Raw genomic sequence first — 21,083 nt, forward strand, 5'->3', positions numbered from 1 at the left:
TTCCAGGCGTTTTTTATGCATCTTTGGTTTAGATAAGAATTGACAATTTAGACCAAGATTTAAGAGGTCTCGTTGGTCCTGGGTAAGATCATAAGAAGTCAGGTTAAAGTAGCCATCTTTAGGACGAGGGATTTTTAGCTGTCCGCCGTTTAGGGATGTTAACTTACGGAGTGTCTTTGTTTCTACAAGAGTTTTATGTTGTTGTTTCAGGTTAAATAGTTCACTGTTGATGGTTTGCTTGAGTTGGATAGGGATGTCGTACTGGGTCCATTTGTTTAACAGATGCTCCGCCTGCTCTATAAAGGTTTGGAGGGCTTCCTTCTTCTTGTTTAGTTGATGCCGAGAGCACCCCCAAATTAGACATACCTGAGCCACACTTGAAAAGTCTTCTCGAAGCATGTACAAAGGAAGCCCCTTTCATCAGTCCACAAGGAGACATGTATTTAGAAATAGACGGAGTAGCAATGGGCTCCCCCTTAGGAGTTTTATTTGCTAATTTTTATATGGGAACCATCGAAGATAGGGTCTTCAGTAGCAGACAAAAACCAACTGTATACTGCCGTTATGTAGATGACATATTCGTAATAGTAAAAGACTCAGATGAACTAATTGACCTAAAAAGACACCTAGAGAGAGAGTCAGTACTCCGATTTACACATGAAAATAGTGAAAATAACAGTCGACCATTCTTGGATGTACTAATAACAAAAACAGGAACCTCTTTAAGCACCAACGTATATACCAAGCCCACCAACATAGGATTATGCCTGAACGGTAGAAGTGAGTGCCCCCAAAGATACAAAGCCAGTGTTCTCAATGCTTATATTCGTCGAGCGCTTACCCACTGCTCTGAATGGAGCAACGTGAGTAGAGAGTTTGAAAGAGTAACTCAGGTATTGGTGAACAACGGATATAGCAACGCGGAAATAAACGCTGCTATAAGAAGACACTTGGACCGTTGGTATAATTCAGAACCTAAAACAGAAACCACAACACCCCCAATAAAATTATATTACAAATCAACCATGCACAGTGAACATATAAAAGAGGAAAGAATAATGAAAGAAATAATCCGTAAAGGAGTAAAAAGCACTACTCCTAACCAAAACATAAACCTGATAATATTCTACAAAACCAAGAAGACTTCCGAACTCCTTATCAAAAACAGCCCGAAGCCGACGGAGAACCCTCTACAGCAGTCAAGCGTTGTACACTTGCCCCCACGAAGGATGTAACCTTCAATGTAAGTACATAGGTATGACGTCGACCAAGCTGACGAGGCGTTTGACATGCCATCTTCAATCTGGTGCCCCTAGGAATCACATGAGACAAGCCCATGACATTACTCTAACAAGAGAAATGTTGAACAAGAATACTTGCATAATAGACAAAACCCAAGATTCAAGAAGATTACAAATTCTTGAGGCAATTCACATAAGAATAGAGCGACCTACCATGAACACCCAAATCACGGAACTATTTACTCTACCCACCATGAGAGTAAGGACAAGACAAGAACATATCGATGCCAACACAGAAGACAATGTCCAACATAACAGGCCAATTACACTGGATTAATCTTTGTGTTTAGATAGGAGATGCCTCGTATGGGCCAATAAGCCTTATGCAGCCCCTATGTTTATCCCTTATGTATCCCCCCATGTTTTCACCTTCATTGTATTATCACCTGACCTAATGCGGGTATAAAATCAACTAGTATTGTAAGATCTGTTCACTTGAGAATGAACCATGGAGGTTCGAAACGTCGTGCAAATTATACAAATAAGTGTAATACACTCTATAGTAAATCACTTCTTTTCTTCACCTTAAAAGTACGAAAATGAGTTTTGGAGAACTCCTATTTCAATTAAGCCCTGATGCTAAGAAAATAGTTAGAGGGATAGAAGCCCTAAACCAGAAAATAATAAATACAGAATATGCGGTCATATTCAATGAAATATTGAATATATATATATATATATATATATATATATATATATATATATATATATATATATATATATATATATATATATATATATATATATATATATATATATATATATATATATATATATATATATATATGTCGTACCTAGTAGCCAGAACGCACTTCTATGCCTACTATGCAAGGCCCGATTTGCCTAATAAGCCAAGTTTTCATGAATTAATTGTTTTTCGGCTACCTAACCTACCTAACCTAACCTAACCTAACTTTTTCGGCTACCTAACCTAACCTATAAAGATAGGTTAGGTTAGGTAGGGTTGGTTAGGTTAGGTCATATATCTACGTTAATTTTAACTCCAATAAAAATTTTTTTACCTCATACATAATGAAATGGGTAGCTTTATCATTTCATAAGAAAAAAATTAGAGAAAATATATTAATTCAGGAAAACTTGGCTTATTAGGCAAATCGGGCCTTGCATAGTAGGCCGAGAAGTACGTTCTGGCTACTAGGTACGACATATATATATATATATATATATATATATATATATATATATATATATATATATATATATATATATATATATATATATATATATATATATATATATAATATTGTGGTTGCAGTATTAACATAATTTTGGTAGAATATGGTGAGTGACAGCCATCGCTCTGTCGAGTAACGTAATTCTCGGGAGTGTTTATCGGCCTGCGGGATCGATAAATCACTCACCCATGTGATTTAATAGAGTGCGAGATCTTCTGATTGTTCCCATTAACGTTTGATAGCTGTAGGCTACATGTGTCAGTAGTAGTTATATATATATGATCGTAGTGTCACGGTACCCAGTATTATTGTGTTATTTACTGTGGTGATTGCAATGTGTGGACCTGTGTTCTAAGTGTGTAATTAGAGCACTGGGCCATTTGCAACAGTAAGTTTTGTGCAGTATTCTAATACTTGGAAATTAGAGTACTTGCCGTGTGTGTTATTGTAAAGGGGTTGTTATTGATGGTGATTGTTGCTAGTGTTGAGCAATCACCGTATGTGATTGCAGTTCAGTAAGTCATTGTGGGGCCGTGTTCTTGTAGGTTCATCTCCCAAGTGTTATTTACTAGTGTTCTGCAGTATTGTCATTGCAGCCGGATTGTAACGTAAATTACTGTGATTTGTTAGATTGATTTATCATTGTTGTGGGTGAACTCGGCCGTAGACGAGTACTTGGGTTTTATATTCTCCTGTTTATCTGGTAGGACATCGATGTCCAGTATTCAGTGAGGTGATTGCGAGGCAATTAATATAACGTAACCAAGGGAACGACCATTGCTTTAAGAGAATTTGTTCTTTGACAATTTGAGTAACTCAGAATACGTTTGGGTTAATTTACTTTCCTGCAAGCAGCTATGGTAGTCTCAGGGTAGCCTAGCCATCAACCAGATAAGAATTAGAGTATTGTCTGTCGTAATCAATGGTCAGTGGGCCTGGTAATTGACGTGTTTCAGGTTATCTTGAGGTTATCTTGAGATGATTTCTGGGATTTTTAGTGTCCCCGCGGCCCGGTCCTCGACCAGGCCTCCACCCCCAGGAAGCAGCCCGTGACAGCTGAGTAACACCCAGGTACCTATTTTACTGCTAGGTAACAGGGGCATAGGGTGAAAGAAACTTTGCCCATTGTTTCTCGCCGGCGCCTGGGATCGAACCCAGGACCACAGGATCACAAGTCCCGCGTGCTGTCCGCTCGGCCGACCGACTCCGATGTCAAAGTCAATTAACCTCGATCCGTGTTTCATCGACTCACACAAAGGCTCTATTGTTCCATTAACGTACCATTCTTATTTATCCGTCCGGAAGTAGCAGCACTTGATTGGCTCGTGGGAGGAGTAACGTCATTTTAGAATAACGTAAACGTGGTGCCTAATTACTGTTATTAGCCACCTGAATTGGTCTGAGTATGGAAGGCTCAGACGGAATTCATACCTTAATGAAAATTGCCGGGCCAGTGTGAAAGGTTGCGAATTTATTTATTTAATTATTGATCTTGAGGATAATAATTAATTACTCTAAAGGTAATCACAAGTTTTTTACCGTTCTCTTAGCACGTTGGACATTGTAAATCAGAGTTTACCATCGTTGAATAATTATAACCGATAACGTAAATTAACGTAACTAGTAAAGAGATTTATGAGCTTTCTGGAAGTACTATTAATGGGATTTACTCACTGAATGCTCGACGGGTAGGGTGTTGTGTAATTTCTGCGTTACTAGTGACAGTTGTAAGAGTTGTTAAATTAACGTAAATGTTACCTTGTTATTAATGTAAATGTTATTTTGTATTATTACGTAAAGGGGGCATTTGGGTCCAAATATGCAAAAATGAAATCTCGTTCGATTTCAATCAAATTTGTTTGACAAGTTCTATATAAAAAGTGTTTCATCTGGTCCAAGTTTCAGCATCGTAGCATAAATAGGAAGGGAGAAAAAAAATATTGAAGTAGTTGTGAAAATTATGCCAAAATGGTCAAAATCGATTATCAATCAAAAGTGTCAACTGAAATCATAGCTATGACTCTTTGCTATCACAATAGCATATATTAAACAAATATTATAATTAGTTTCATTGGAAAAATTTGTTAAGAAAAAAAAAATGTTTTTTTTTTCAATTTTTTTTTTTTTTCGGGCGATTTGCATCAAACTTACACACCTGACTGTACGTAAGCCTATCTGTAAGGATGCCAATTTTGGAGAAAATTGGTTGATGTCAACCGTAAATCAAATTGTTATTGATTGTGGATCGTCCGTGAGACGAAGTGTTAACGTAAATATTTATTTGAGGATGGGTTGCTGGAGTTGTCAGTGAACCCATTAGTCATTGTGTCATTGACAGGCTACTGATTTGATTGCATTGCAACCTCTATTGAAGGTGTAGACTGCACAGAGGCCTAGAACAGTTAGGAGGTTACCGGAGAGGTGTTTCAGAACCTACTGTGTCATTTGTTGTAATTGTGATTATAGATCTGTTATTTCTTGTGTCTTGATTGATTCCTCTGTGTTCACACTTACGTTCGAGTTAGTTCATGACGAAGTCCGAGGGGCTCGCGTCTAGCTGTCATTTATAGTGTCACAGGAAGGATTTCGAGTAACGTCATTGATATATTTTTTGTTTTGTTTTAGTAGTTAGTACTTTATTGAATAAACTAAGTTGTTATGTTGAACACTGTTTTTTCGTTACACCCCCACACATTATAATGGTTATGCAAGTGATTCTTCACACTTGACTATTAAAATTGAAACTGATTCATGAGTTTTGGACCAAATATACGACACCACACAACAATAAATTATTGTTGTGAGAGCCCAGGACCTACTCGTAAGATTCGCTTCGGCGAATTGCGAAGGTCAGCGACCAAGTGGAGGGGATTTCAATTTTTTGGGGGGGTTTCGGCGTTTGCTCACGCCTAGTCAATTTTTCATATCTTGTCCCAGAGTGAGGAATGAGCTGCTTTTTTTATTACTACACTAGTGTGTTAGCTAAGCAAGTCCTTCCTCAGGCGACCTAATTGAATATGAAGACAGGAATAACGGTTAAAGAATTAATAAAAATTCTTAGAAATTTTCCGAGCACAATTCCTCAACCATTTCATTTTATTCTCACTATATCAATTTCAAACTCTCACAAAGAGGCTCTTCTCAGCAACACGTTATAGAAGAGAAAGTGGAATTGTGGGTAAAGGTTAGCACGAGTAAGTGTGACTTGAACCACCAGAGAGAGGAGTGTTGGGCCAGGTATCCTGCATGCCTACGTTGGCCTATGTCCAGCCAGGTATTAGGACCATCTAGGCCCCGATCTTGTAACAACCCAAGGCGTGTTCAAGGAATTTATCATTAAGGATGTATTTACATCGTGGGAACACATCTTCAAGAGCTTTTACATACTACGGTTGCAGACTCCATGAATCCGCCCACTGTTATGGGTCTGTCGTGTGTAAAGATGCAGCCTAACTACAAGCCAGTAATGAAGCATGCCAACCAACAAAAGTAGGCGAGACATGTTCGAATGTTTGTCTTCGGTAACTTGCAGTACAATAGATACCAATTTCATCCATAATCAATCTTGATTTAATATTCTGCGATCTATGGAAATTCCCAATGAATAGATTAGTTTAAACATAACAAACCTATTTATATGGGAACTACTTACATGAAAGATATAGTCACAAGATATAACCTGTAACCTTGTCAGTCAATTCAGAACAACCTTTACGGGGATGGTCTGCCGGAGAGACCACGTTGCACTTTACACAATAATGGTTCTTCTAAAAGTGAACGAACTTGTTCACGCAGCTAAGGAACATGTAATTTATTATTTCCACGTTGCATCAAGTTGATTTGACTTGTAGGAAGTGACTATTTTTCCTCAATAAATAATATTACGACCAGCAAAGTGCCACCATAACTAATTCAGGAGGTGAGACAACTGACCTCTGTCTGTAGTCATGTCACACCAGCAGTCGCCCTCCTTGTTGGGCAGACAACTGACCCCGTCAGTAGTCACGTCACACAAGGAAGACCCTGGCCTCCTCACCCCCCCCCCCCTCTTTGGAAGAGATTACTCACTTCCGTCAGTAGTCATGTCACTCCAGGCAGACACCAGCCGTCCCTCCCTGTGGGAGAGATTACTCACCTCCGTCAGTTGTCATGTCACACCAGGCAGACACTGGCCGTCCCTCCCTGTGGGAGAGATTACTCACCTCCGTCAGTAGTCATGTCACACCAGGCAGACACCAGCCGTCCCTCCCTGTGGGAGAGATTACTCACCTCCGTCAGTAGTCATGTCACACCAGGCAGACACCAGCCGTCCCTCCCTGTGGGAGAGATCAGACAGTCTTAAAAGCAGGGAAAGGCAGACAGAAAGTCAATGAAACAATACAAGCCACTGCTGGGGCCACGTGAGTGGTCCAGCAGGTGAAGTTATTTGATGAAATATCTGTACCCGGAACGTGACCGAGTGCTGTCGGGGATTGTGTGTATATATTGTATATATAACCGGGGAAATATATATATATATATATATATATATATATATATATATATATATATATATATATATATATATATATATATTTATATATACATATATATATTTATATATATATATATTTATATTTATATATATATATATATATATATATATATATATATATATATATATATTTATATATATATATATATATACATATATATATATATTTATATATATATATATATATATATATATATATATATATATTTATATTTATATATATATATATATATATATATATATATATATATATATTTATATATATATATATATATATATATATATATATATATATATATATATATATATATATATATATATATATATATATATATATATATATATAGTGAGGGTACCACCTCTGGTGCCAATGTGGGGACCCATTGAAACACAGTGAAGTTAACGGGGCATCAGTGCACGGGGCACAGTGAAGTTAACGACATCATCAAGAGGAGCCTCACCCCAGCTGGATGCCCAGCAGAAAGAGAGCCCCGTTACCTAACGCCCCGTAACTCTGATGCTCTTATTGGTTGCCCGGATGGTATCACAGTGAACCCCTGGAAGAATTGCAAGCAGTTGGTATGGGACTACACGTGCGTATCAACCCTGGCTAACACCTACATTAACCTCAGTGTTGCACAACCAGGTGGCGCTACCACCCACAGGGAAGCAGCAAAATCCCGTAAGTATAGAGAACTGGATCACCACTACAATTTTGTCCCCATTGCTTCTGAGACACTCGGCGCCTGGGGTAAAAGTGCTACCAGTTTTTTGAAGGAACTGGGTTCTAGGCTCATTGAAACGACAAGGGACCCAAGAGCTGCAAGCTTTCTTTTCCAGCGCCTCAGTGTGGCGATACAGTGGGGAAATGCGCACTGCATCCAGGGTTCCTGCCCGCCATCTGAGGAGCTGGAGGAACTCGACAACCTATGATAACCATCTTTGTAACCCATATGTAACTCATTTTTTGTAACAAAGTTCAAATAAAGTAAATATATATGTGTACATACAAAAGAATGGGGGTGGTAGGAGAAGATAATATTAGTGTTCAGTGAGAAACCACAAGGTCTCCTCTGAATACTTTTTATTTTCTTCTCCGAGGCTATGGGTCCCCAAATTGGCACCACAGGTGGTACCCTCACAAATTTTATATATATATATATATATATATATATATATATATATATATATATATATATATATATATATATATATATATATATATATATATATATATATATATATATATATATATATATATATATATATATATATATTATTAAATATGACCGAAAAAGTAAAATTAATAATTCTAACACGAATTTTCTCGATACTTCTTATGTTTCTTTTCACTGTTGATGGTAATTGAAAAACGAATTCTCCAAAATTCATTTTTATTTGTAGTCTGACGCGACACTTGAACGCGTTTCGTAATAACTTATTACATTTTCAAAGACTTTTAGTTTACACACACACAACTATAACCTGCAAACACTAAACAGAGTTCTTACTATGCAATGATTTAAACAGCTTTCATTTTTCAATTTATACCCGCATTTTGGGTGAGGTGATATGTTACAACAGGTTTGGATGAGGTGAACAAAACTTTTAACACAAGATAGAACACGAAACAATGGGTATATATTGGGTAAATTAAAGGGAAGAATGGAAGTAACTGCAGAGGGCCTATTGGCCCATATTTCTTGATGCTTCTATATTGGAGCGGAGTCTTGAAATGGGTAGAATATAGTTGTGCACAACTATATGTGTTGTGGTGATCAGGATAGACAATCTTCCCCACCTGGTTCCTGGTGACCAGGAGAGACAATCTTCCCCCCCTGGTTTCTGGTGATCAGGAGAGACAATGTTCCCCACCTGGTTCCTGGTGATCAGGAGAGACAATCATCCCCACCTGGTTCCTGGTGATCAGGAGAGACAATCATCCCCACCTGGTTCCTAGTGACCAGGAGAGACAATCTTCCCCACCTGGTTCCTGGTGACCAGGAGAGACAATCTTCCCCACCTGGTTCCTGGTGATCAGGAGAGACAATCATCCCCACCTGGTTCCTAGTGACCAGGAGAGACAATCTTCCCCACCTGGTTCCTGGTGACCAGGAGAGACAATCTTCCCCACCTGGTTCCTGGTGATCAGGAGAGACAATGTTCCCCACCTGGTTCCTGGTGACCAGGAGAGACAATCTTCCCCACCTGGTTCCTGGTGATCAGGAGAGACAATGTTCCCCACCTGGTTCCTGGTGACCAGGAGAGACAATCTTCCCCCCCTGGTTTCTGGTGATCAGGAGAGACAATCATCCCCACCTGGTTCCTAGTGACCAGGAGAGACAATCTTCCCCACCTGGTTCCTGGTGATCAGGAGAGACAATCATCCCCACCTGGTTCCTGGTGATCAGGAGAGACAATCTTCCCCACCTGGTTCCTGGTGATCAGGAGAAACAATCTTCCCCACCTGGTTTCTGGTGACCAGGAGAGACAATGGTCACCAGCTAGAGCCTGGACATTAGGCATCACATTCTCACAATTGTTTTGCCTATCCATAAACGTTCAAACCTGAGCAGCCTACCTAACTTATCGTGACCGATGTTCTCAAGACGTCAGAATTATGGTGCTCTAATTTGTACTGAAACCCTGCAATTTTAATGGATTTGTAGATTCCGTTAAAAATGCGATGTTTTAGATGAGTGGACAGGTTGAATACAATTTAGAGCCTCAGGATCAGGACTAACCATCTTCCTCACAGAAACTGTAACAACAGGAGAGAGTCAAAGTGTAACTTAATCTGAGGAAGCTTGTGTGTGTTTACCTGCCGGGAATGATGAGATAGACGCCATCCTGCCGAGCTCCCTTACAGTACAGCTCCGCACAGTCCCTCGCTGACAGTAACCTGGGAATAGGGAATATATTAGTCCACAGTCAAGTAACTGGACGTACTCAGAAGCTTTAACACCACATACAAAACAAAATCTTCCACAGCTAAAACTCAAAGTGGCCTGAGAAGAAAAATATTCACAGTTCAAATTACAATTAGTTTTTAATAAGGATTCTGTAATATTTACATACCTAGTTGTAAAGAATATGTTTCTTCCTTCCCTCTGTTTGTTCCCTCTGCATTTTTCTCACCATATATATCTCCACAAAAATTCTTTAACTATTTCTCTAAGTACAACAACAAATGTAGGAAACACCCTATGATGCTATATCTGTGTACAAGTCAAACAGCACAGTTTACCTGGCGGAAAGTTCAGTAACATTCTTCTTGCACTCCTGGTTCTCCTCTTCCATCAAGCGACTCTTGTCTTCAGTTCTGTTTTTCTCACTTTCCATACTGTTGATTTTCTGTGCTTGTCCTTCTTTGTCTTCCTGTAGAACTGCAATTGCTGTTTGTAGGACCCTGACCTGATCTTCCGAGAGTAAGAGTTGACTATAAGCATCTCTGTTCTCCTTCTCCAAAAGTGAGAGTTGGTCCTCAACATCTCTCTTCTCCTCCTCCAAGAGTGAGAGTTGGTCCTCAACATCTCTCTTTTCCTTTTTCAAGAGTGAGAGTTGGTCCTCAACATGTCTCTTCTCTCCCTCTGTCTTATTATTCGTCTCTTGTAGCAGTTTGATCTCTCTCTCTAGCTCAGCTATCCTGGTCGAGGCCGCATTGTTCCTATCTTGGGCTTGGGTTTCAGCTAACTCCAATTCTCGGTTCCTCTCCTTTGCCAGCCTCGCGTCCTCCTCCACTTGACGTAGCTCGGCCCTCACGAGGCGATTCTCCTCTTGTGATAAACGAACATCATTCTTAGTCTTCCTGTTTTCCTCCTTAACCAGCCTCGCGTCCTCCTCCACTTGGCGTAGCTCGGCCCTCACGAGGCGATTCTCCTCTTGTGATAAACGAACATCATTCTTAGTCTTCCTGTTTTCCTCCTCGACCAGAATGATCTCCTCCTTGACCAGCTTCGAGTCCTCTTCCACTTGACGGATCTGGGACTTTAATTGAATATTTTCCTCCTGAGCAAGGCGCAGTTCGTTCTTAGTCTTCATGGTATCCTGCTTGATTAACCTGGAGACCTCCTGCACTTGACGGATCTGGGACTTTAATAGAACAATCTCCTCCTGAGCAAGCTGCACTTCGTTCTTAGTCTTCCTGTTGTCCTCCTCGAGCAAATGATTCGCTGTATTTAGGCGAGTGTTTTCCTCCTTCAGCTTGAGGTTGTCAGCTTGGTGAGCCTTGTTGACCCACTCCAGCTGGTCCAGAGTGTCCAGGAGGCGGCGGGTGGCGTTCTCCCTCTCCTTCACACCTGCCAACACATCAAATATTAAACTATAATTTTTTAATATCAGTTCTAAATTTTTAAAATCTAATCATCCTAAAATTTTATACATAAATTCCGAACATAAAAACTTGCAGCTACACTGATATTGCTTCAAGTCTTAATACTGAATTGTCAGGTACTTTTTCAGCAATTATATAACAATTATTTATCTCGAAACAATCCAATTTTACCATGTTTACATATATACTGAGTGCATTGCTGGCACTGAAGGGTTCTCCAAACCCTGAAGTACACTCCATGCTGTGAGAGTTTGAAGTGAAATAATGAAATGGTTGAAGAATTGAGCTCGGAAAATTTATAAAAATATTCTTTAACTCTTTAACCTTTATTCCTGTCGTGATATTCAATTAGGTCGCCTGAGGAAGGACTTGCTTAGCTAACACACCAGTGTAGTAAGCAGCTCATTCATCACTCTGGGACCATTTATGAACAATTGACTAGGCGCGAGCAATCGCCGAGACCCCAAAAAGTTGAAATCTCCTCCACTTGGTCGTCGACCTTCGCAAATCGCCGAAGCAAATCTTACGAGTAGGTCCTGGGCTCTCACAACAATAATTTATTGTTGTGTGGTGCCGTATATTTAGTAAAAAACCCATGAATCAGTCTCAATTTTAATAGTCAAGTGTGACAGGACACTTGCATAACAATCATAATGTGTGGGGGTGTAACGAAAAGACAGTGTTCAACATAACAACTTAGTTTATTCAATAAAGTACTAACTACTACAACAAAACAAAAAGAAATATCAATGACGTTACTCGAAATCCTTCCTGTGACACTATCAATAACAGCTAGACACCAGCCCCTCGGACTTCATAATGAACTAACTCGAACATAAGCCGTGACCACAGAGGAATCAACAAGCAAGCAAGAACTAACAGATCACAATTACAACAAATGACACAGTAGGATCTGAAACACGTCTCCAGTTACCTCCTAACTGTTCTACGTCTCTGTGGAGTCTACACCTGCAGTAGCGGTTGCAATGCAATCAAATCAGTAGCCTGTCAATGACCTCAATGAGTAATGGGTTCACTGACAACTCCAGCAACCCTCCACAAATTAATCTTTACGTTAACACTTCGTCCCACGGACGATCAACAATCAATAACAACTGATTTACGTTAATAACAAAGTTACATTTACGTTAATTTAATAACTCTTTCAACTGTCACTAGTAACGCGGAAATAACCCAACACTCTGTATATATGTATATATATATATATATATATATATATATATATATATATATATATATATATATATATATATATATATATATATATATATATATATATATATATTGTGACGATAATCTCTTTCAAGAGAGATTGAGCCTGCTCTTCCCTTCATAAGTACGTCAATATACAAGATAATATAGAAGATAAGTCCAGCAAGTATCGCCAAACGTATTGCCCAGAGAGCAAATCGTACCCAGCACACAGTGACACCTGCTACCTACCACCGCCGTAATCAGCAAACTGCGCATCCTTTGCCTGCCTGTCGCTGATTGGCTGGTGTCCCATCGCACTTTCCCTCCACCTCCGCCACAAGTTGACGTCTGGGTTGCAGTGCACTAATATCGTCAGAATATCTCAGTGCTCCAAGCAGCTGACATCTCTCGCTGGTAGACTAAGCCTTGGCTTTCGTGTACTAAGAGAGGTGGCAGCTCGAAGCCAATATTCCAGCATCACTAATATTTTTTTTGCTATCACTGTAACTCACTTGTCTTAATGTAACTTTTCATTTGCCAGTGATTATTCATATTATTTTGTTTGTTGACTTGTCCTTCATATTTTATGTGCTTAACTTTATTCATGTTTTGTTTTTCTAAAGTAATTAAAATTTCATTGTTAATTTACTTGTGTTTTGTGTGTCTTCCCATTACCTTACCACAGACGAAAGCTCCAGCTTTTCTCTTTTTTTTCTATTATGTGACGAGGCCCTGCCCCTAGCTTTTGAAACAGCCGAACACCAACGCTTTACCGTCACATAAAGTGGGGGCCTGTCCGGGAGCTTCACTCAGGTACTGGTGCCAAGTAGTAAATTTATGGTAAGCGTATTTGGCTTTGGTAACGTAGCTTTTCACTAATTTTCATATTCAATTTTATTTTGATATGGTGCTGTGTGTATTGTGCATTCCGAGAGTAGCATATGGTGAAGGTGAGACAACTTTGGATTACGTGGTGACTGTAGGCCTCAGTCATTCTCTTAATTGGTCATCTCTCCCTCCATGTTATTACTTGTGTTTACCATCTTTTGTCCCTAGGATATTTCTCATATTTTCGGCAGATCATCATATTGGTACCCTGGTACTGTGGTCTGTCCCCGGGTCAAGTGCACCTAATCTTCTGCAATCTGACAGTAGGAGGATAAAGAGGGCCATAGTTCCCCTAGCACGAACTTTAGTTGCTGAATTGGGACCTCAGCAGCAGTTCTCGTCACCAGTTGACACCTCGCACCCCTACACGTCGGTCAGAGATGATGATATTTACATTGGTAGGGAATTAGCTTTCTTTTTCAGAGCACAAAAGTTCGCTAATTCTGTAAGTATCATATTAATTTCAGTGGGAAAACTTGATTATGTCCTATAGAGACTCTGCAAGGTATGCCTACATTCTTGGACTACCAATTTTACTTTTGAGGCAATTAACTGTTTCATTTGTTTTAGAAACTCAGTTTCGCTTGTTTAGTAGGATTTTCTTGCCCTTATCCTCTTACATGAGTACCGGGTACAAGATTTCCTGCGACTTTGATTAAATTAATCATTTATCATCTTGTAATTAACATTAATTGTTAAAGATTCCACAGGATAGGTACCAGTTGCCACGTTGTCCTGTTTCTGACATTCACCATATCACAACAGTATATTCGTTGTGCATTTATTTGCTAATTTCACCATGTTTCGTCTCCAAGCTTTCCGTGCAGATCCAGCAGGTGAAATAAAATAGGGACTTTAAGTCGTGCCAAGAGGACTGAATTACACACTCTTGCACATGAGTATCAACTAGAAGTTCCCTACCAAGCCAACAAAAATGAAATACATAACCTGTTACTGGATCATCTTTTAGAGCAAGGTAAGATAGACTCTGAAACTCACGAAACTTACTTTATTGCAGATAAAACTGATTTGGCAACGATGAAACTCAAAATAGTGCTAGCCAAGATTGAACGCGAGCAGCAAAGGAAAGCAGCTGCCATGCAAAGAGAAGCCCTCGAGCAACAAGAACGAGCAGCTGCCATACGAAAGGAAGAACAAGAACGTGAGATTGCAATACTCCGTGAACGTGAGCGAATACAGCTTGAAACAAAACAACGCCAATTGGAGATGCAACACGAATATGACAAACAACAAGCAACTTTGACTATGGAATGTCGTCAACGAGAATTCGCGTTGGAAACTTCACACCTCGGTCAACGCCAGCAAGCTACCGCCAATCTCCCCATCAGTTTCAATATATCACATGCAAGTAAGTTAATGCCACCATTCGTAGAGACAGAAGTTGATGTGTTTTTCACCACCTTTGAAACCCTTGCTAATCAACTTAGTTGGCCTGCCGACCAATGGGCCACCCTTCTCAGAGTACATCTTACAGGTAGAGCTGCAGTTACACTCAGTACTTTGGCGTCAGAGAATGACTACCAGACTCTGAAACAAGCAGTGTTGGACGCCTACCTTCTCTCCACCGAAAGTTATCGAAGGAAATTCCGTGACCACCTGAAGGCAAGTACCACTACCTTTCTCGAGTTTGCTAATACCAAAAGGAGATATTTTATGAAATGGCTGAAAGCAGCACATGTCTCTACCTTTGCAGAACTCGTCAACCTTATGCTAGTTGAAGAATTCTCGAGGCGTGTGCCGCCTCCTGTCCGTCTATATTTAGCAGATAAAGAAGAAACCGACTACCTAAAGTGTGCTAAGTCGGCTGACACTTACAGCCTCATCCACCGGCTGACACCAGAACCATCTTCCAGTAAGAAGTCGTGGTACAGTTACGAGAAAGTGAGTACCGATCAAGCTGGCTCTCAATTATACTGTAAGTATTGTAGACTCTATGGACATACCATAGATAAATGTGGTAAGTCTCCATACAAAGGAACCACCGAATCGCCAAAACCCAAACCAACTCCTCCTAAGTCCGGTAAGCCTGTGATGAATGTTGGTGTTTATGTTTATGATCTTTCTCTTTTCAGTAAGCACCTGTATACTGGAACTGTCTCTGCCAACGGTTCAAATCCGGAGGGACGTTTCAAATTGAAGATTTTGAGGGACACAGCGGCTCTTCAATCGATTATTTTGAAGTCGGCTGTGCCCAACATCGCCTACACCGGAGAAACTGTCTTCATCACTGACCTCACTGCTACCACTCCTTACCCTCTCGCCAGAGTCCACCTGGATTGTCCTTTCGTGAGCGGAGAAGTCCAAGTCGCCATCAGGGAAAAGCCTTTTCCCGTGCCTGGAGTGCAACTTCTCCTGGGCAACGACTTGGCAGAAGACCTGCAACCGACCAACCTGATCGTCATGGACAAACCCCAGGTGTGTACCTCTGTGATGGATAATCCCATTTTTGAGTATGTTCCAGCAAAGGTTCAAGAGAGTGATGAAGTTTCTCCTCCGGTTTTAGTGACCACCCGTGCACAAGCCGCACGACCACAGCCAGCTGACTCTACTGCTACCGCTGTCCCTCAAGACCCTCAGAAACTACCCCCGAATCTGACCAAGTTGGAGTTCCGTAAGTTACAGAGGGAAGATCTTACCTTGACACCATTATTTTTCCAGGCTGAGACTCAACCCGACAGTATTCCTGGGTTCTTCCTAGAGAACGAGTTGCTCTACCGCAGATATAGACCCAGTAAACTGAAGGAGGAGGACGATTGGGCCAACGTCGAACAACTAGTGATTCCTGCCAGCCTGCGGCCCACTATTCTACACCTGGCCCACGGAGCACTCTCCCACTACGGATTTAACAAGACTTACCATGGAATCCGTCAAGACTACTACTGGCCAGGTATGGTAAATAGCGTCAAACAGTACGTCAGTGTCATACATGTCAGATGGCAGGTAAACCGAACATCTCTATTCCCAGAGCGCCACTGATTCCCATACAGGTGCCTGCGGAACCTTTCCACAGACTTATTATAGACTGTGTTGGTCCTTTACCTCGGACCAGTTCAGGTAACGCCTATATCTTAACCATCCTGTGTCCTACCACCAGATTCCCCATAGCAGTTCCAGTAAAGAACATTACGGCTGCTACGGTTGTGAAACACTTATTGAAGATCTTCACCCAGTATGGATTTCCAAGGGAGGTTCAGAGCGACTGTGGCACCAACTTCACCAGTGATCTCTTCAAGAGGACACTGGAGGAGTTCAACATCAAACAGGTATTGTCCAGCCCCTATCATCCTGCTTCACAGGGTTCTCTTGAGCGTGGTCATCAGACTATTAAAGCACTCCTGAAGAAGTTGTGTAATGAAACCTCTAAGGTTTGGGATAAGCAAATCGACCTTATCATGTGTATATATAGAAGTCTTCCCAATGAGTCCCTAGGAGTATCTCCTTATGAGATGCTCTACGGACGTAAGTGCCGTACTCCCCTCAAGGCTTTCAAAGACTCTCTACGTGATGCCACCTTCAGTGAGCATCAAAATGTGCCCCAGTTTCTTCAAAACCTACAACACATTCTAGAGAGAGTCCACAGTTTTGCCCAAGATAATCTATTGAAAGCACAGAAGAGGATGAAGACTCATTACGACCAGACCAGCAAAGTAAGAAAATTTAAGCCGGGAGACTTCGTACTTGCTTATTTCCCTATCCCAGGTTCTCCTTTACAAAACAGGTTTTCAGGACCCTACCGCATCAAGGAGTGCAGAAACAACCATAACTACGTTCTAGAGACTCCAGATAGGCGGCGGAAGACCCAGTTGTGCCACGTCAACCTCCTGAAGCTATATAACGGTACTCCTCCCACTGTCTTAACATTATATTCTTCCTTTAAGGAGCCATACATCCACAGTGAGACCTTCCCTGCTTCTCCTCCCGAAAGCACTGACAAGGAGTCAGCGCTTTCTAATTCGGAAATCCTTACTGATCTTCCCAACTATTTTCAGGACAATCATAGTGCACCTCTCGTCAAGATCTTCAAAGAACATCAGGAGTTGTTCCGAGATGACCGACAGGAGTGTAATGTTACCCAGCACGACATCCAACTGCTCCCTGACACCCGGCCGATTCGTCAACCCTTCTACCGAATTAACCCTAGCAAGAAGGAAGTCATGCGTGCTGAGGTGCAGTACCTCTTGGATCATGGACTGGCTACACCTTGTGAGTCCCCCTGGGCCTCACCCTGTATCTTGGTGCCAAAACCCCAAGGTAAGGTGAGACTTTGCACTGACTACCGTAAGTTAAATAATGTGACTGTCAAGGATGCATACCCCTTGCCAAGGATAAATGACATTCTTGACGCCATTGGTAATGCCCATTACTTGTCCCAAGTGGACTTGCTTAAGGGGTATTACCAAGTGTGTTTAACAGAGCGAGCCAAAGAAATGTCTGCCTTTATCACTCCCTTTGGACTTTTCAGATATGAACGCCTTCCTTTCGGACTATGTAATGCCCCGGCCACCTTTCAGAGAGCTGTCTACCGCGTCATCCAGGGCTTGGATAACACCTACGCCTATTTGGATGATATCGTCGTAGCATCCAACACCTGGAGCGAACATCTGCTCCAGCTGCAACGACTGTTCGCCAAGCTCCTGACAGCCGGCCTCACCATCAACCTGGGCAAGTCCACCTTCGCCAAAGGTAAAGTGCGTTATCTGGGTCATGTAATTGGGAGTGGCAGCCTAGCTCCGTTAGACACAGACACTCAAGCCATCCAGCATTATCCACAGCCTACCAGCAGGAAGCATCTCTTGCGCTTCCTTGGTCTTGCCTCCTACTACCGTAGGTTTGTGAGAAATTTCAGTACAGTCGCCACGCCATTAATCATTTTAACCAGTCCCAAGCAACGGTATAAGTGGACCATGCAGCAAACCGTTGCTTTCGAACAACTCAAATTCCTCCTCTGTTCTAATCCCATTCTCGCCTCGCCAGATATCACCAAACCTTTCGTCCTTCATGTCGACGCCAGTGGTACCGGCATCGGTGGTGTCCTGATGCAGCAACGAGGCGAGGAGGTTCTACCTGTCAGCTACTACAGCTACAAATTGAAACCCCACCAGAGGAACTACAGCACTATTGAAAAGGAGCTACTATCCATCGTCCTGAATCTCCAGCACTTTGCTCCATACCTACAAGGTGCCAGGTCTACCACCATCTTCTCAGACCACAATCCTCTCCGCTTCTTACATCAAGCCCAATTCACTAACCAGCGTCTTCTACGATGGGCTTTATACCTACAAGATTTCAACCTGGAGATCCGCTATATCAAGGGTTCTGACAACATCATAGCCGACGCCCTCTCCAGAGTTTATGAAGTAGAAGCAACTCCACCTATTACTCCACCACATGAAGACGTAACTTCTTTCAGAACCGCAGGCTTCGGGGGAGAGTTGTGACGATAATCTCTTTCAAGAGAGATTGAGCCTGCTCTTTCCTTCATAAGTACGTCAATATACAAGATAATATAGAAGATACGTCCAGCAAGTATCGCCAAACGTTTTGCCCAGAGAGCAAATCGTACCCAGCACAAAGTGACACCTGCTACCTACCACCGCCGTAACCAGCAAACTGCTCATCCTTTGCCTGCCTGTCGCTGATTGGCTGGTGTCCCGTCGCACCTGCCCTCCGCCTCCGCCACAAGTTGACGTCTGGGCTGCAGTGCACTAATATCGTCAGAATTTCTCAGTGCTCCAAGCAGTTGACATCTCTCGCTGGTAGACTAAGCCTTGGCTTTCGTGTACTAAGGGAGGTGGCAGCTCGAAGCCAATATTCCAGCAGCACTAATACTTTATTTTGCTATCACTGTAACTCACTTGTCTTAATGTAACTTTTCATTTGCCAGTGATTATTCATATTATTTTGTTTGTTGACTTGTCTTTCATATTTTATGTGCTTAACTTTATTCATGTCTTGTTTTTCTAAAGTAATTAAAATTTCATTGTTAATTTACTTGTGTTTTGTGTGTCTTCCCATTAGCTTACCACAGACGAAAGCTCCAGCTTTTCTCTTTTTTTTCTATTATGTGACGAGGCCCTGCCCCTAGCTTTTGAAACAGCTGAACACCAACGCTTTACCGTCACTATATATATATATATATATATATATATATATATATATATATATATATATATATATATATATATATATATATATATATATATATATATATATATATATGTCGTACCTAGTAGCCAGAACTCACTTCTGAGCCTACAATGCAAGGCCCGATTTGCCTAATAAGCCAAGTTTTCATGAATTAATTGCTTTTCGACCACCTAACCTACCTAACCTAACTTTTTCGGCTACCTAACCTAACCTAACCTATAAAGATAGGTTAGGTTAGGTTAGGTAGGGTTGGTTAGGTTCAGTCATATATCTACGTTAATTTTAACTCCAATAAAAAAAAATTGACCTCTTACATAATGAAATGGGTTGCTTTATCATTTCATAAGAAAAAAATTAGAGAAAATATATTAATTCATGAAAACTTGGCTTATTAGGCAAATCGGGCCTTGCATTGTAGGCTGAATAGTGAGTTCTGGCTACTAGGTACGACATATATATATATATATATATATATATATATATATGTCGTACCTAGTAGCCAGAACTCACTTTTTGGCCTACAATGCAAGGCCCGATTTGCCTAATAAGCCAAGTTTTCCTGAATTAATATATTTTTTCTAATTTTTTTCTTATGAAATGATAAAGCTACCCATTTCATTATGTATGAGGTCAATTTTTTTTTATTGGAGTTAAAATTAACGTAGATATATGACCGAACCTAACCAACCCTACCTAACCTAACCTAACCTATCTCTATAGGTTAGGTTTGGTTTGGTAGCCGAAAAAGTTAGGTTAGGTTAGGTTAGGTAGGTTAGGTAGTCGAAAAACAATTAATTCAGGAAAACTTGGCTTATTAGGCAAAACGGGCCTTGAATAGTAGGCTGAGAAGTGCGTTCTGGCTACTAGGTACGACATATATATATATATATATATATGTCGTACCTAATAGCCAGAACGCACTTCTCAGCCTACTATTCAAGGCCCGATTTGCCTAATAAGCCAAGTTTTCATGAATTAATGTTTTTTCGTCTACCTAACCTACCTAACCTAACCTAACCTAGCTTTTTTTGGCTACCTAACCTAACCTTACCTATAAATATAGGTTAGGTTAGGTTAGGTAGGGTTGGTTAGGTTCGGTCATATATCTACGTTAATTTTAACTCCAATAAAAAAAAATTGACCTCATACATAGAGAAAAGGGTTGCTGTATCATTTCATAAGAAAAAAATTATAGTAAATATATTAATTCAGGAAAACTTGGCTTATTAGGCAAATCGGGCCTTGAATAGTAGGCTGAGAAGTGAGTTCTGGCTACTAGGTACGACATATATATATGTATATATATATGTATATATATATATACAACCAAACCATCGCCAGAGAAATCCTAGTAAACAACACAGAAATCATCGATAGATACAGCGATAGCAGGCGGCTTGACGTTTGCGAGGCACTACACATCAAGAAGTCAACACCAGCAATCAACA

The 21,083-nt window shown here is 40.8% G+C and overlaps 1 protein-coding gene across 2 annotated transcripts in view; it reads right to left on the bottom strand.

Annotated features, from left to right (window-relative positions):
• The window catches only part of LOC123772743 (angiopoietin-related protein 7), a 296,995-nt gene that overhangs the window by 183,938 nt on the left and 91,974 nt on the right, over window positions 1–21,083 (bottom strand). Inside the window, exons 2-4 of one of the 2 annotated variants that reach the window (XM_069303621.1) lie at window positions 10,279–11,329; window positions 9,853–9,933; window positions 6,700–6,746 (exon numbers count right to left, since the gene is read on the bottom strand). In XM_069303621.1, the coding sequence (XP_069159722.1) occupies window positions 6,700–6,746; window positions 9,853–9,933; window positions 10,279–11,072 (922 nt within the window). In that variant the 5' untranslated portion in view covers window positions 11,073–11,329. Of the gene's footprint in view, window positions 1–6,699; window positions 6,747–6,766; window positions 6,814–9,852; window positions 9,934–10,278; window positions 11,330–21,083 lie in introns of both variants that reach the window. The other variant, XM_069303620.1, reaches the window with a different exon arrangement.

Source organism: Procambarus clarkii, chromosome 50 (genome assembly GCF_040958095.1).
Source record: "Procambarus clarkii isolate CNS0578487 chromosome 50, FALCON_Pclarkii_2.0, whole genome shotgun sequence".
NCBI lineage: Eukaryota > Metazoa > Arthropoda > Malacostraca > Decapoda > Cambaridae > Procambarus > Procambarus clarkii.